This window comes from Melanerpes formicivorus, unplaced genomic scaffold, assembly GCF_026170545.1.
Source record: "Melanerpes formicivorus ecotype bairdi unplaced genomic scaffold, bMelFor1.0.p_v2 SCAF_15, whole genome shotgun sequence".
NCBI lineage: Eukaryota > Metazoa > Chordata > Aves > Piciformes > Picidae > Melanerpes > Melanerpes formicivorus.
In genome coordinates, this window is record NW_027142367.1 from 10,132,130 (window position 1) to 10,147,216 (window position 15,087).

General features: G+C 41.7%; 1 protein-coding gene across 1 annotated transcript in view; it reads left to right on the plus strand.

Annotated features, from left to right (window-relative positions):
- LOC137445777 (receptor-type tyrosine-protein phosphatase mu-like) overlaps positions 1–14,735 on the plus strand; it is a 203,186-nt gene extending 188,451 nt beyond the window's left edge. Inside the window, exons 9-12 of the mRNA XM_068147768.1 lie at positions 1,432–1,557; positions 4,014–4,177; positions 7,321–7,456; positions 13,771–14,735. Of these exons, the coding sequence (XP_068003869.1) occupies positions 1,432–1,557; positions 4,014–4,177; positions 7,321–7,456; positions 13,771–13,824 (480 nt within the window). The 3' untranslated portion in view covers positions 13,825–14,735. The remainder of the gene's footprint in view (positions 1–1,431; positions 1,558–4,013; positions 4,178–7,320; positions 7,457–13,770) is intronic.
- Positions 14,736–15,087: the final 352 nt, after the last annotated feature.

A 15,087-nucleotide genomic window follows, 5' to 3' on the forward strand; every position in this document is an offset into this window, starting at 1 on the left:
CCATCCAGATTTATTAATAATTACTCTTATCATTGTTATTTCTGTACATGTGGAGTGTTTACAGTTCTGTTCAGATATTAGACCATTTCTGGGGATTGTTATGCTCTGTTGGGAAATGAAATTCCACCCTGCACGGCATCTCTGGCTTCAAGAGAGTCGCTGGCATCACACACGCATGCAGAACACACAGGCCTTGAATGCTTTTGGTATCTTGAGAGCTGGATAAATCTTGGCTTCCCAAAAGGAGGTCCAGCAAAGAGCTCTGCTTATTCTCACTTGCAGCTTCTGCAAAGGTCTGTGATAACAAGTATCCCTGAGTGTTTGAAGGGCTTGCACTAAATTGTAAGTGTCTAAAACAATCTGAGCATTTGCATTTGTTATATAGATTACATTTTGACACTGGCGTATTTCATAACAACAAAAAGTTGTGCAAGATTGAAGCAATATTTGAGAAGCAATTTGCTCAGCAGACTGAATCTAGGGGGAGTTTAAGATAAATGAAAAATATATTTTCCTCCTTGAAATTTCTGGGTTTAACTTGTTAAAGTGAACTCCTGCAAATCAGACCCTGTTCTCTTCTTAATTGATGTAGTAAGTGATTATGTTTCCCTAAAATGTAGTCATCTCCAAACGGCTTTGTGGAGGACTAAGTGTTATAGGAAATGCAAAACAACATCTGGAGTAAATGTGATTTGTCAGCTCAGCTCTGGATCAGCAACAGTCAAGGCAGCAGAATGAAGACCACAGCTGTTTTACTGAATGAAATGAAGTTCCAAATCTGACATCAATGCTTCTGCAAGCAAACAAAATTTCACGAGTTCATACTTAATTTTGGTGACTGCAAAAGCTACATGCTTGAGCTGCTGTAAATATCCTGGGGGGTGGGGGAGAGTTGGAAATCATTAGGGGTTTTATGGAAAAAAATGCACAAGCAGAGACTAGCTTTGAAAAACCTCCTTGCAAAGTGTTGATTTAATCTTTAAAGTATTAACACGGATGATAATTGGTTCCTGGGTTAATCCATCATGGTATTATTAGTCACTAAAACCGTGCAAGATAATAGTAATATTACTTTGTGATCTTTAGATACCTAAGGAGTGATGTTTTCTGCGCACTAAAGAAAGCAGAACTGCTATTTTTGGGTGGCATTCATAATATGAAATGGAGCAGTTATTGAAAAATGTAAAGCAATGCTGATGCTAAACGGCATCGTCAGTCATGGATAATGAAACAGACGTGGAAGTTGAGTCCTGAGTTTGGAGAATTGATGCTCCCTTCAGAGTATTAAAGCACACGGTGCATTTTATGAAGATATTTCAGGAGAATTTCAGTCATAAATGGAGCACAAAGAAAGATCTGGGAACATTTAGAGAGGCAGCGTGAAATTCAAACTCATTAACTCTCTCCTTTTGTGCTTGTGATTTTCTATAGCTCTGTCCTCAGTACTGGCCAGAAAATGGAGTACACCGACACGGCCCTATTCAGGTGGAGTTTGTATCAGCTGATTTAGAAGAAGACATAATCAGCCGGATATTCCGAATTTACAATGCAGCCCGGGTATGGATGCTCTCTGCAAAGCAATTCTGTCTCAGCAGAGGACTTGGCTCTACTCAGATCACCAGAAAAAACAAACTCATGTGGAATTGTAGAAGCATTCCATTTGGAAAAGACCTTTGAGATCATCAAATCCAACTGCTTGACAATTATTCTGAGGAAGAAATTGTTCCTCATGTCCATCTAAATATCCCCTGGTGCTACTTGAGGCCATTTTCTCTTCTCCTGTCACTTGATACTTGGGAGAAGAGAGCAACCCCCACCTGTCTCCAACCTTCTTTATAATCATTCTCACTTTTCACCTTATTTAGAATAGAATAAAATAGAATAGAAAGAATAGAACAGGATAGGATAGGATAGGATAGGATAGGATAGGATAGGATAGGATAGGATAGGATAGGATAGGATAGGATAGGATAGAATAGACCAGGTTGGAAGAGATTTCTTTGATAGCAAGCTAGATAACGGTTAGACTCTATGGTCTTAAAGGTCTTTTTCAGCTGAAATGATTCTCTGATTCTGTAATACTCAGTCACACCATGATCAGTGAGAAAGAGCCTCCTATGTGTAATTAAAGTCAAAAACATTTTAATGCATATCTCAGATGTGTTAAATGCAAATGACATAAATGCAGGATTCAGACTGTGCAGTAGCCAGGAAATGCCAAAATCAGTCCTGTCTTCAACAGTTTGAAATTAGCCATCTTGTATACTTGTATCTTGTATCACGTGAAGAAAGCTGTGCCCCAGTTCTAGGCATGGTTTTCAATACCAGTCCCAGGCTTTTAATGAAGGCCTTGTCTCAGTAATCACACTTTGTAATATATGTGGGACAACTACATTCTCATATCCAGCCATTGTGCTCCCACAAAGTTGACAGAAGACTACATGGGACATGTCTTTTAAGATGAGTGGAAAAAAAGATTCCACCCCTGACCATCCTCTTCCCCGATGGAGGGAACCTTTGCAACAGACTGGTATTGATCACAGCTACTAATGAGCTGCAGTCCCTGCTGAAGGTCATGAAATGCCCTGAGATCCCATAGAATCATAGTATCATAGAATGTTTTGACCTTTTAAAAGTCATCTGGTCCAATTCCCCCTGCAGTGAGCATGTACACCTACAACTAGAGCAGGCAGTTTAGAGCCCCAGACAACCCAAACTGGAATGATTTCCAGCTGGAATGAGGTATCTACCACTTCTCTGGACAACCTGTGACAGGGTCTCACACCCCTCACTGGAAAAAATACTTTCCTTCTGTCTAGTCTTTTAGTTTAAAACTATCACTCCTTGTCCTGAGAGCTACCTCATCCCCATGGTTTCAGACAGAACAATGAAAGACCCCCCAAAAACATGTTAATATCCAAATGGAGAAGCAGATGGTAAATAGCAAGGTATTTCTTTAATACTACGAAGGTCTTGCATTCACAATGGATGTGGCAACACAAACCCACAAACTCCAGCAGCATTGATGTGATCTGGGTATAGCTGATGTGCTTCAGGAAGAGGAGGTCATGAGCTGAACGAAACCAGCCAGGAAATCAAAAGATTCCAAATTTTGACATAAAGCTGGCAAACCCCACTGAGGAACACATCTAATGCTCCCTCCACTTTGGTTTATTCCCCTGTCTTGTTAAATTTAGATCCTCTCTACGACCTCTCACTCTAGAGACAAAATTGTGTTGCAACGTTTTGGAATGCTGCCTGTATTTAAAGTGGGACTGAACTGCCCTTTACTTTGCCCAGATGTGAAAGTGGCAAATCCTAGCCTACAAAGCCAGCTTTCATGTGTGTGTTTATTATGCCCTTTTTCAAAAGACTGTAATTTTCTGCCACTAACACTTGTTCTGTGTTCCTTTTTGATTTTAAATCACCATAAAGCAACTGCTTCAGGAACGTGTCACCCAGAGGGGTTCTGACTGTTGCAGGAGCACACAATAAAATAAAATGCAGTTATATATATATATATATATATATATATATAAAAGCCAGAATCATCTGAGGGTTTCATTTGGTTTTTTAAATGCTTCCTGCTTCAAAATTTCTTGAGAGGTTTTGACCTTTCTGGTAAAAAGTGAAAAAAAAAAATAATAAAACAGGACCACACAAACATTCTTCAAAATGCTGAAGCATGTAGGAAAAAAACAAAGTATGTAATTGAAGTTGTATTGCTACCAAGTTCCTGCTATGATATTAATTCATTATTTGCTTGATCCTGCAGCTGTAGCATTGCTCTATTCTTGTCTATTTGCATAGCACTCTGTTTAAAACCTCCTGTGCTAATAACTCTGCTGGAAATGAAAAGCTGGAGCTCCTCAAGGGCAGTGGAAATTACATTAATAGTTTGTTCAGGGGTGAGCTGCTTGAACAGCTTCTCCTCAGTGATACCAAACAGCTCAATTTATGCACCCAAAAGTAACGCTGCCCTTTTTCCTGCTTGTTGGCTCAATCTCTTGCAGCCCCAAGATGGCTATCGGATGGTGCAGCAGTTCCAGTTCCTAGGATGGCCTATGTACAGAGACACTCCGGTGTCTAAACGCTCCTTCTTGAAGCTCATCCGCCAAGTGGAGAAGTGGCAGGAAGAATATAATGGGGGAGAGGGACGCACCGTCGTGCATTGCTTGTGAGTACCAGGAACAGAGGAGGACAATATCTACGAGGTTTGTGACAAATGTAAAATGATCTGTGAACAGGCATCCATTTCATCTGGACCTGGATGAATAATGCAACTGCTCACTTTAAAGCTTTATTGATTTAAATTCATCCGAAGGATCAATCATAGAATGCTTTAGATTGGAATGTGTCCAAAGAAGGGCCACGAGGATGATCAGAGGGCTGGAGCATCTCTCCTATGGAGACAGGCTGAGAGAGTTGCAGCTATTAAGTCTGGAGAGGAGAAAGCTCTGAGGAGACCTTATTGTGGCCTTCCAGTATCTTAAGGGGACCTACAAGAAAGCTGGAGAGGAACTTTTTAGGTAGTGATAGGACTAGAGGGAATGGAGCAAAACTAGAAATGGGTAGATTCAGATTGGATGTTAGGAAGAAGTTCTTCACCATGAGGGTGGTGAGACACTGGAACAGGTTGCCCAGGGAGGTGGTAGAAGCTCCATCCCTGGAGGTTTTTAAGCCTGGATGTGCCTGTGGGCAACGTGATCTAGTGTGAGGGGTCCCTGCATATGGCAGGGAGGCTGGAACTAGATGATCCTTGAGGTCCCTTCCAACCCTGATAATTCTATGATCCTATGAAAGGTCACATAGTCCAACCCCTCTGCAGTGAGCAGGGACATCTACAGCTACATCAGGAGGAAGGAAAGATGAATTGTTGGTGGGGTTTTTTTCATAGATTCATGAATTTTTCTCTTGATGGACCCCTGTAAAAGGATGGGTACAAGTTAGCTCTATTTTATATAAAGATGTCCAGTGACTTTTGCAAATGGAAAAGGTGCATGTTTATTCAGAGTAAATCAAAATTACACCTTCAGAGAAGCACACCTTTTACTTCTAGACGCAAGGACTGTAGAAATAAGGAGTATTGGAAGGCTTATTCCTCTTCCAGACTTAAATGACAGAAGTAAAGGTGAGGTGATAGACCACTTATAATGACCCTGTAGTTTTCTTAACTTTTTCTAGTAATAGCACATCATAAAACTGTAGTTTCATAGAATCATTTTGGTTGGAAAAGATTTTTAAGAACATGAAGTTCAACCATTAAACCAGCACTGCTAAATCCACCACTAAACTGTCACTCAGCACCATGTCTATGTGTCTTTTAAATTCCTCCAGTGATGATGCTACCACCAATTTCCTTGACAGCATTTTCCAGGGCTTGACAACTCTTGGTGAACCCTGTATTTCTGTCCTCCTGTGACCTCTGTGCTCCTCTGGGACAATCATCCACCTGTAATGTCATCCACTTTGTCACTTTTGATGTAGCTTAACACTTGCACATGCTGCTTACTCTCCTTTAAGCCAATCTTTTGAGACCAAGTCTTCTGAGATTGCCATTGCATCCCTCTTCCTCTCAACATTCTTTGAGATGCTACCATGGTGGAGAAGGTGGATGATAATGGGAAAAGCACACACTAACGCTCTTCCAAAAGTTGGGACCCAGTGTTAGAACAATGGAGGAAAACCTAAGAGTACATTAATTCCCACTGTCACTGACCTTGAACAAGTCATTGCTCTCCAGTTTCCCCATCTGTAGAATGGGGATAGTAATACTTTCATCAAAGGAGCATTGTGCAGTGTGATTAATTAATGTTTTGAGATCTTTAGCTGAAACAAAAAAAAAAAAAACACAACCACCACACACACCAAAAAACTTTTGAAGTGCAAATTACTGTTATCTCTGAGGTGGCTGATGATATTAAACAGTTGTACAACATCACACCGTGCGTCACTTCCAGGCGGTAAAGAAAGAAGCAGCTTCTAATATAATCCTTTTAAATGACTTTATTTTAATTAAAATTCTCAAAGAGTCCCACAATATCAGGCAATGTTTTGGCAGCAGAGAGCATTCTTTTCAGGCTGCTGGGATGTGACAGATGTGCAGTGTTGTATCTCCCTTTGAAAATCAACCGTTTGCGAAGCTGGTTTGAAAGACCTGCTCCCTAACTCGTCCGCGCTCTGATAATTATTAAGGTCTTATTATTTTCGGTGAAGCACAGCCTAAAGATTCTGATTAGAATAGCTGTAGAAATAATAGGGCTTCCAAAAAGAAAGAGATTCTCTTCAAGATTAAAAATAACCAGGGACGAAGTATTATTAAATACCGTATTTGATTCTGCATGTGAACGTTTGTGCCTGGCTTCTTTGTTAGCAAGTCACTTCGGGTTCTCATCCTCTGATGCCGTGGGTGGAGGGGCACTCTTAAAAGCAGCCATTGCCAAGGGAATAACACAGCCCCACCTAGTGCCACGTTGAAGGTGGAGCCACCAGAAGGGCTCCTGCACCCAAGACTTTAGCAGTTTTGCTGTTCCTCTGAAACACTTTTGAGTCCAAGAGGAAAGCACCAGGATCTAGAATAAAAGGAATTCCAGGATTCACTTTCTCCTTCTTCCTTCAAAACAGTTTTGGGTCCAGGAGGAAAGCATTAGGATCCAGAATAAAAAGAACTTGTATATTCTAGATGATCCTTTCATGTCCCTTCCAACTCCTAAGGTTCTGTGATTCTGTAATTCACTTTCTCTATAGCATTTCACTGCAACCTCGTGGGTTTACAGAATCACTATCACACAATCACTATGGTTGGAAAAGACCTTGAAGATCTTCAGGTCCAACCATTACAGTACAAATTGTTTCCATCCCTGGAAGCATTGGTTGGACAGGGTTCTGAGCAACATGATCTAGTTGAAGATGTCTCTGCTCATTAAAAGAGAGCTGAACTAGATGACCCTTAGGGGTCCCTTCCAGCCCAAACCATTCTATGAGTCCTTGATTCTATGAATCTAAAAGTACCTTGTCATTATTTTAGCATCCTCCTTGTGCTGTCTCAAGTGTTCACTGAAGGGTGGTGGAAAACTCAGATGCTCAATTCCCTCCAGGCTTTCAGCCTTCTGAATTCTGAATCATAGCTTTGAGATCTTTCAGCCCATTAATTCCAATTAAAAAATGCATTCTGCCTAGAGTTCATCAACCTTAGAGGGCAGGAACCTTCTTTGGTTTCTCCCTGCTGGAACTTCTGCTTTCTGTAACCATCCCTGGTGCTGTAAGAACTTGTCAGAGGGAGCCAATTCTCACTGAGCCATTTTATCACTTTTATTGCAGGAATGGAGGTGGCCGCAGTGGGACATTTTGTGCAATCAGTATCGTTTGTGAAATGCTTCGACATCAGAGGGCTGTTGACGTATTCCATGCTGTGAAGACACTGAGGAATAATAAACCCAACATGGTGGACCTTCTGGTATGAGCTTTTTAACTGCACCACTAAACAGAAAAAATTTCTGGTTTTTTTTTCCTCAGAAGGCTCAGTCAGATTTCCAGGATTTGCAGTGGGAGTTGTTCACAAAGCAAGCAAGTCATTTTCAAAGGGGATAATGAAGTCACTTCACTTACGAGAGTATTTTTGCACTGCTTTCTTCCCAAGGAGACTTTGTCTCTCTTCATTTGAATTTTTCAAGAGTTTTAAACTTTCAGCCGCACATCCTTATTAATTTTCTTTTCTAGCAGGCTGAACCAAGTGGAGAGAGCAGCCCTTGCAGGGGGAGAAATAATAGCTATGTAAAATGGAACGCCAGATTTTCAAATTATATATTTTATAAATAGCTTAATCGCCTAATATTTATCAAAGCCCTGAATTTCAGTTTGACATCCAGAATATTGCATTTAATTACGGCTGCGCTATCTCGCAGAAAGATTAAAGAAGTTCAGAAACAAGGGCCCATGTGCAATTATTTTCCTAGAGAGTGTTTTATGAGCTTATTTGTTTATTTATTTATTTATTTATTTATTTCTGAAATGGAGGCTGGCTGAAGTGCCAGCTGCTATGGCACAAGAGCTGCAGAACAGCTGAAACCAGCAGGTTCTCACACTCCAGCGGGTAGCTCTGTACTTGGAGAGGGGTGGAGCGTGATACCCTGTTCTGAAGACTGGGCTACAAAGGACAGTGGTTTACAACATCCTGCTGTAGAGGTGGAGACTGAAGAGGCAGATGGATTCAATTTAGCATCATAGGCAAGAGGAAGAAGCATCTGGGCAGCTTCAGGGATGTTAAACTAATGCTAAACTGATTTTTATAGAATCGTAGAATCAATTGTTTTGGTTGGAAGGGCCCTTTAAGGTCATTGAGTCCAAATGGTAACCCAGCATTGCCATTGATACTAAATCATGTCCCTCATCACCACATCTGCACATCTTTTAGATGTCTCCAGTGATAGGGACTCCACCATTGCCTTGGTCAGCCTGTTTCAGGCCTTGACAACCCTTTCAGTGAAGAAACATTTCCTATGGTCCAAACTGAGCTCCCATGGTACAACTTGAGCCCATTTCCTCTTGTCCCGTCACTTGTTCTTTGGGAGAACAGATGGACCTCCGCCTCACTACAACCTCTTTTCAGACTGATAAAGATAAGATCTCCCCTGAGCCTCCCTTTCTCCAAGCCAAACAACCCCAGTTCCCTCAGCTGCTCCTCGTAGGACTTGTGCTCTAGACTCTTCACCTTCTAGTGCACGTTCATAGCTCTTCTCTGGACACACTCCAGTACTTCAATGTCCTTCTAGTGAGAGGCCCAAAACTGAATCCAATATTCAAGGTGCACCCTCACCAATGCTGAGTAGAGCGGCACAATCACTGTCCTGCTCCTACTGGCCACACTGTACCTGATACAGGCCAGGATGCTGTTGGCCTTCTTGTCCACCTGGTCACATACTGGCTCATCTTCAGCTGGCTGTTGATCAAAACCTCTGGGTCCTTTTCTGATGGGCAGTTTCCAGCCATTCTTCCCCAAGCCTAGAGCATTGCATGGGTTTGTCTTGACCCAAGTGCAGGACCCAGCACTTGGCCTCATTGAAACTCATACCATTTGCCTTGGCCCATCAGTCTAGCATGTTTAGATGCTTCTGCAGATCCTTCCTACCCTCAAGTAGATCAACACTCCTGCCCAGCTAGGTGTCACCTGCAAACTTACTGGTTTCTATTGTCCAGATCATTGAGAACCAGCCCCAGTACTGGGGAGTACAAGTTCTGGTTAAACAACTTCGGTTCGTATTTCAACATGTTTTCTACAGAGTGCCCAGGCTGAGGCAGGACACAGAGCTAGTCCAGCCACATGTAATTTTTGGACAGATTCCCCTTTCTCAGATGGAAGATCTCGCTAACACCTCAGATCTGGGTGTGAAACACACAGGAGAATGGGCAGAAAGCAGGAGTTTTTGCTGGGAGGCTTTCAGTCCGTATGTAGATGGATCGGGCCATCCACTGCCCTACCACACATACCACTGTGCCTCATCTGTCCCACAGAACAACATCACCCACTACCTTGCCCATCACATCCCTCGCATCTATACTACCTGTGAAATCCTAGATCCTCCCCTAAACACTACCCTGGCCAGGCTTAGGGAAAAAAGCCAAATGTTGCCAGCTGTGCAGTACCCCAAGGTGATGAGCCAGTGGTGTGGAACTGTGAAACTTGTGTCAAAGTGAGAAACTATAAAGCTTCTGCAGTGGTGGGAGGGAGCAGCTTAGTTGGCTCCTCTTCCTCTAGTTTATATTCTCAGGAGGAGAATTGTCATGCTGTGAACCATACATTTTTATTTCCCAGATATTAAGAAAAATGTCCTACTTCTTCATTCAGGTGGTATAGTTTAGAGAGAGACTTGGCAGGCCTGCTGTTCTCCCTTCTCCCAGAGCTGAAGTCCACAAAACTCACTGATCTCTCATGCATTTATTTTAGAGAAATAAAAAGGAAATTACCAGTGTGAAGATGTTCAGCTGAAGAAAACACTCTCTATAAATTCCCATTTGTGACACTTCTCCAGGTGTAGGTTTGTCAGGCAGCTGTCTCCATGTTCCAGCAGAGAAACTTTTTTTTTTTGTCTTACTCAAAAGCTAAATGCATTATTATAACATATAAAAACAGCATTCTGTAAATTGAGGATGGTTTTGTGAATGCCTCAATGGCATTGAGAGGCCTTGTGAGGCCTTTTCATTAGGAGATTTCAAAGCACTTGTGCAGGAGGCCACTGTTGTTTTCCTCATTTTAGAGACAGAGGAACAAAGATGGGACAATGAGGATTTTTCCCAGTAACACATAATTCACTGAAAAGCAGAGTTTGAACCACATCTCTTCAGCCTTCCCCTGATACTTTGTAGGAACAAATATTTGAATCAGCTAGGTTTCAGTTTCCCTGTAGATTGGTTCACGGTAAGCAGACCCATGCAGAAAGACATGAGAGTCCTGGTGGACAAGTTCACCATGAGCCAGCAAAATGCCCATGTGGCCAAGAAAGCCAGTGCTGTTCTGTGGTGCATTAAGGGTACAGGCAGGATTTTCTTCCCATCTCCTCTGCCCTGGTGAGGCTACATCAGTAGTACTGGGTCCAATTTTTGCCTCTCCAGTTCAAGAGACAAGGAACTACTGAAGAGAAACCAATACAGGGCTAGGAAGATGCTGGGGGCTCTGGAGCATCTCTCTGAGGAGGAAAGACTGAGAGACCCAGGGCTGCTGCGCCTAGAAAAGGGAGCCTTAGAGGGAATCTTCTCAATGCTCATCAATAGCTAAAGGGTGAGGGGCAAGGGGATGGGGCCAGACTCTTTTCAGTGGTGCCCAGTGACAGGACAAGGGACAATCATCATGAATAGGAACCCAGAAGGTTCCACCTGAACATGAGCAAAAATTCTTTCCTGTGAGACTGTCAGAGTCCTGGAGCAGGCTGCCCAGAGAGGTTGTGGAGTCCCCTTCACTGGAGACATTCCAAACCCACCCGGACATTATGACTCTGCACAACCTGCTCTGGATGACTCTGCTTTAAGAGAGGGTTTGGACTAGATGACCTCCAGAGGTCCCTTCCTACCCCTACCATTCTGTAATTCTGTGAAAAAGGGAATCATCAGGACACTTGAGCTCTTCTCCTGATTCTTCTACTCTCTTTCTCTTTTATAATTTTTCTTGTATTAACGTGTCTTTGCCTCAGTTTCCATATCTGGGGGGAAAAAAAATGAGAACAATAATAGTCATTTATCTGTGTAAAATTCTGTGGTAAAAGATTAAATGCTCAGAATTGTAACAGTATTTCACACACACAAAAAATAGTTTCCAGATTGCTTTATCAATACCTTTTTGGCTCTTTCTGATGAGATGAAGGACAGTATTTATGGTCCATACTTAGAGGTTCACCTCTGCATTTCATTGAACCCTTTGATTTTCCTGCAAGTGTAAAAATCTGAATGTTACATCTATAAAATATGGAGCTGTGAAATTCCTCAGCCATCATACAATACTACCAGATGAAATTACAAAAGGTTTATTACAGAATGCCCAAAGCCTTCTTATTGGACCTACCAATAGGTTTCCAGGGCGGGGGAGTGGAGGGGAAATAAATATACCTTTCTGCACCTAGCTAATGTAAAGAGATTTTTAATATCCACCACCAAGGGAATAATGAAAATGTACAAAGGACACACATGAGTGGACACAGTGGGAAATAATGTATGTCTGCTCCTAAAGACAGGTATTTGATTTCCTGAAAATGACAGTTATTCTGCTGGATCTGTAAATCAGCATAAAATGAGTGCAGAAAAATGGAAATGGATGAGTGGTTGGTCTCTTGTTTTGATCTGTTCTGTAGTTATAGAATAATTTTCATTTATTTGGATACATATATGCAATAAAAGCAGAAAAGGAATCATTTACATCATTCTCCTCCCTTCCCTTTCTTCCTTTGAATTCTTTTCTCATTCTGAAGAAGGTACAAGCAGCTTGTGGATGCTCTGCAAGACCTTCAAGCCTCACATACATCTCAATCATAACTTAGATGATATGTGCACCTAAGATTATTTTCTTCAGGTGACAGCTCTGAAGAAAGAATTCAGAAATTCTGTGTGCTCATTAATGGCTTTTTGATTGTTGTGATATTATTTGGGCTCTTACATGTTAAGGTGGGGTCTCCTCTCTCAGCTAAAATGTGACCTAAAAGTCAGAAGCTGAGGTCAGAAGAGTTAATTCTTTACATGTGTTAATGAAAAGGAAACTGTAACTGAAGTGTAATTGTAATCTTCAACTTAATTTAATGTTGGGAAGGTGAAAGCTCAGTCTGCCAGATAGTGAAGTCTGGTTTTGTTCCTATATGACAGTAAATGCTTAGCTATCATTCATTTATCAATAATTAATTAATTAATTAATTGCATAAGAGAAAGAGGCATTTTTATAAGCCAAAGATTCATAGAACACAGACCTACTATCTCCTTCAGCTTTTTTATTTCATTTCAATGTGTACTATTGCTAAATATTCACAGAATGGTTTGGATTGGAAAGAACCTTTAAATGTCACTGAGTCCAACTCCTCTGCAGTCAGCAGGGACATCTTCAACTAGATCAGGTTGGTCAGAGTCCTGTCCATCCTGACCTGGAATCGTTCCAGGGATGGAGCATCTACCACCTCTCTGGGAAACCTGGGCCCTTGTGCTGCCACTCTCAGCACAAGAAGTTTCTTCCTCCTTTCTGGTCTAAATCTCCCTGATTTAGTTTAAAACCATCACCCCTTGTTTTGTCAGCAGGTCTGTGTTTGAAGCACGAGGTCGGCACTTGAAAACTTGAGTAACAGAAGAGCCGCTAAAGAACTTATTCATCTCCATTAGCTGCTAAAAGATTAACTGGAATGAATGCTGGAGAAGAGAAGGCTCTGAGGAGAACTTACAATGGCCTTTCAGTACCTGAATAGGGGCCTACAAGAAAGCTGGGGAGGGGCTTTTTATAAGAGCTTGTGATAGGACAAGGGGAAATGGATTTAAGCAAAAGAAGGATTATTTACACTGGATATTAGGAAGGAATTGTTTACAGTGAGGGTGGTGAGACACTGGAACACATGGCCCAGGGAGATTGCAGATGTCTCCTCCCTGTAAGTGTTCAGAGCCAGGTTGAATGGGATCTTGAGCAACCTGGTCTAGTGGAAGGTATTCCTGCCTGTGACAGCAGGGTTGGAAATAGCTGACCTTTAAGGGTCTTTCCAGGTTTCAGGTTCTTCTTAGGCCTAATCCTACAGACCTGTTGAACTGGGAAAGGAGAGTATTTGTGGTGTGGGTTTGGGCTGCCTGTGCAGGAGGAACAATGAGCAGCTCTTACCATGAGGTGAAGGGAGGTATGAATGACATGAATATAAACATTATGACCTGGGAAGTGCTCGACGCTGGGTCTATCTTTAGATAAACTTTTCCAGGGAGGAATTTCAATAACTTCAGTTCTGCTGAAGTGCTACATGGACATTTTGACAGTTGATAGAAGGGTTGAAAGCCAATTTGTTTACTTGCAGTCAATTCTTCCCATACAAGTGTTTTAGAGCAGCTAAATACGCATCTAGTATGAGCAGTAGAGTAAGTTACTATGTGTGATGCCTATTGTCTGGCTAATATAAAGATTTTCTTATCTGAATACAAATTGGATTTGCAACCCGGTTCCCACTGACAACAGCTTGATAGTAAATAATTTTAACAGAAGAGAAATATTGATCCCCTTAATTAAGTTCCTTCAATAACTGACTTTGTGGCTTTCTTCTGATTTTGCAGGATCAATACAAATTCTGCTATGAAGTAGCTTTGGAATACTTGAATTCTGGCTGATGGTGTAAACAGCACAGGCAGCGTTCCTGCTTCTCACCACCACGAACAAAGCAAAGCCGCTCCATGATATCTATGTAAAATGAGATGACAACTTCTCAGTGTTCTGCTTCTACTGCTTTGTCTGATTGGCTCTTTTGAAGAGCCCAAAGAGCTGTTTCTAAACCTGCTTGCACTGCCCGTTTCCCACTACGATGCCGCCGCTTGACACCCATCTGAACGTCCACCACAACCACACGGCAGCTGTCGGGCACCACCCGCACCCATGGCCATCGAGGTGGTGAAGCAGCACGGTCCTCTGGTGAATAAGAGAGCACAACAATATTCTTACGAAGGGATTTGTACTTTTTCTGTTCTCCTTGCGTTGCCAGTTCCCGTCACAGCCTCGTGCCCGTTTTCTGTTCCGTGGAGAATGCTGTCTGGCATTTCGGATACTATCTGATTTATTTTTCTTTTAGTTATATTTGTATCCTAACACATAACAAATGAACCATATGTAGCTTATCTGAACTAATGGGAAGACACATACCAAATCACGTTAACGTCTCTGTTGGAATTCCTATCCGTTTCGTACTGTTTCAGAGGGAGCATCTTGGACAGAAAGACAGAGAGAAAATGGAAAATACAGAATGCTCAGATTAATATATCCAAAGTCTGTTGTTTGTTTATGTTTTTGGCTTTTTTTTTTCCTTCTTTTTATTTGTTTATATTGTAAATATTTTTTTGATTTAATCAAATTATTTATTCATTAAAATGAACTCTTTTTTTGTTTGGGTTTGTTTTTTTTTTGGTGAAGCACAGTGAGTGACAATCATTTTTATCAAGCCCTGGAAATGCTTACTGTATGATAGTGTAAACATTTGTTTACCTTGTATGGATTCTCAGCTCAATAAATAATTACATACATGATAAAATCTCTTTTCATTTAATACCTTTTGGCATCTGAGAGCCTTCGACTAAGCCTCTTTTCAGAGCTGGAGAGCACTGAGCTACCTGCAGAGCATCTTTATTGCGTCATCCAGTGTTGATCCAGACAATAGTTGTGCCATGCCAGTACAAGAGGTGAATTGTATCACCAACAATGCACATGCACAAATGTAGAACCTGAAAATTGCCCTGATGTGAAGAAGAAGAGAGGATGTCGGGCTTGTTCTCTGCTCAGTCTTTTCATGGCATTCCTTGCTAGCCCTGAACATGACCTGCAATTCCCTGCTACAAAAGAGATGATGGGGAAAAATGTCTTTGCTGTGAGGGTGCTGGAGCCCT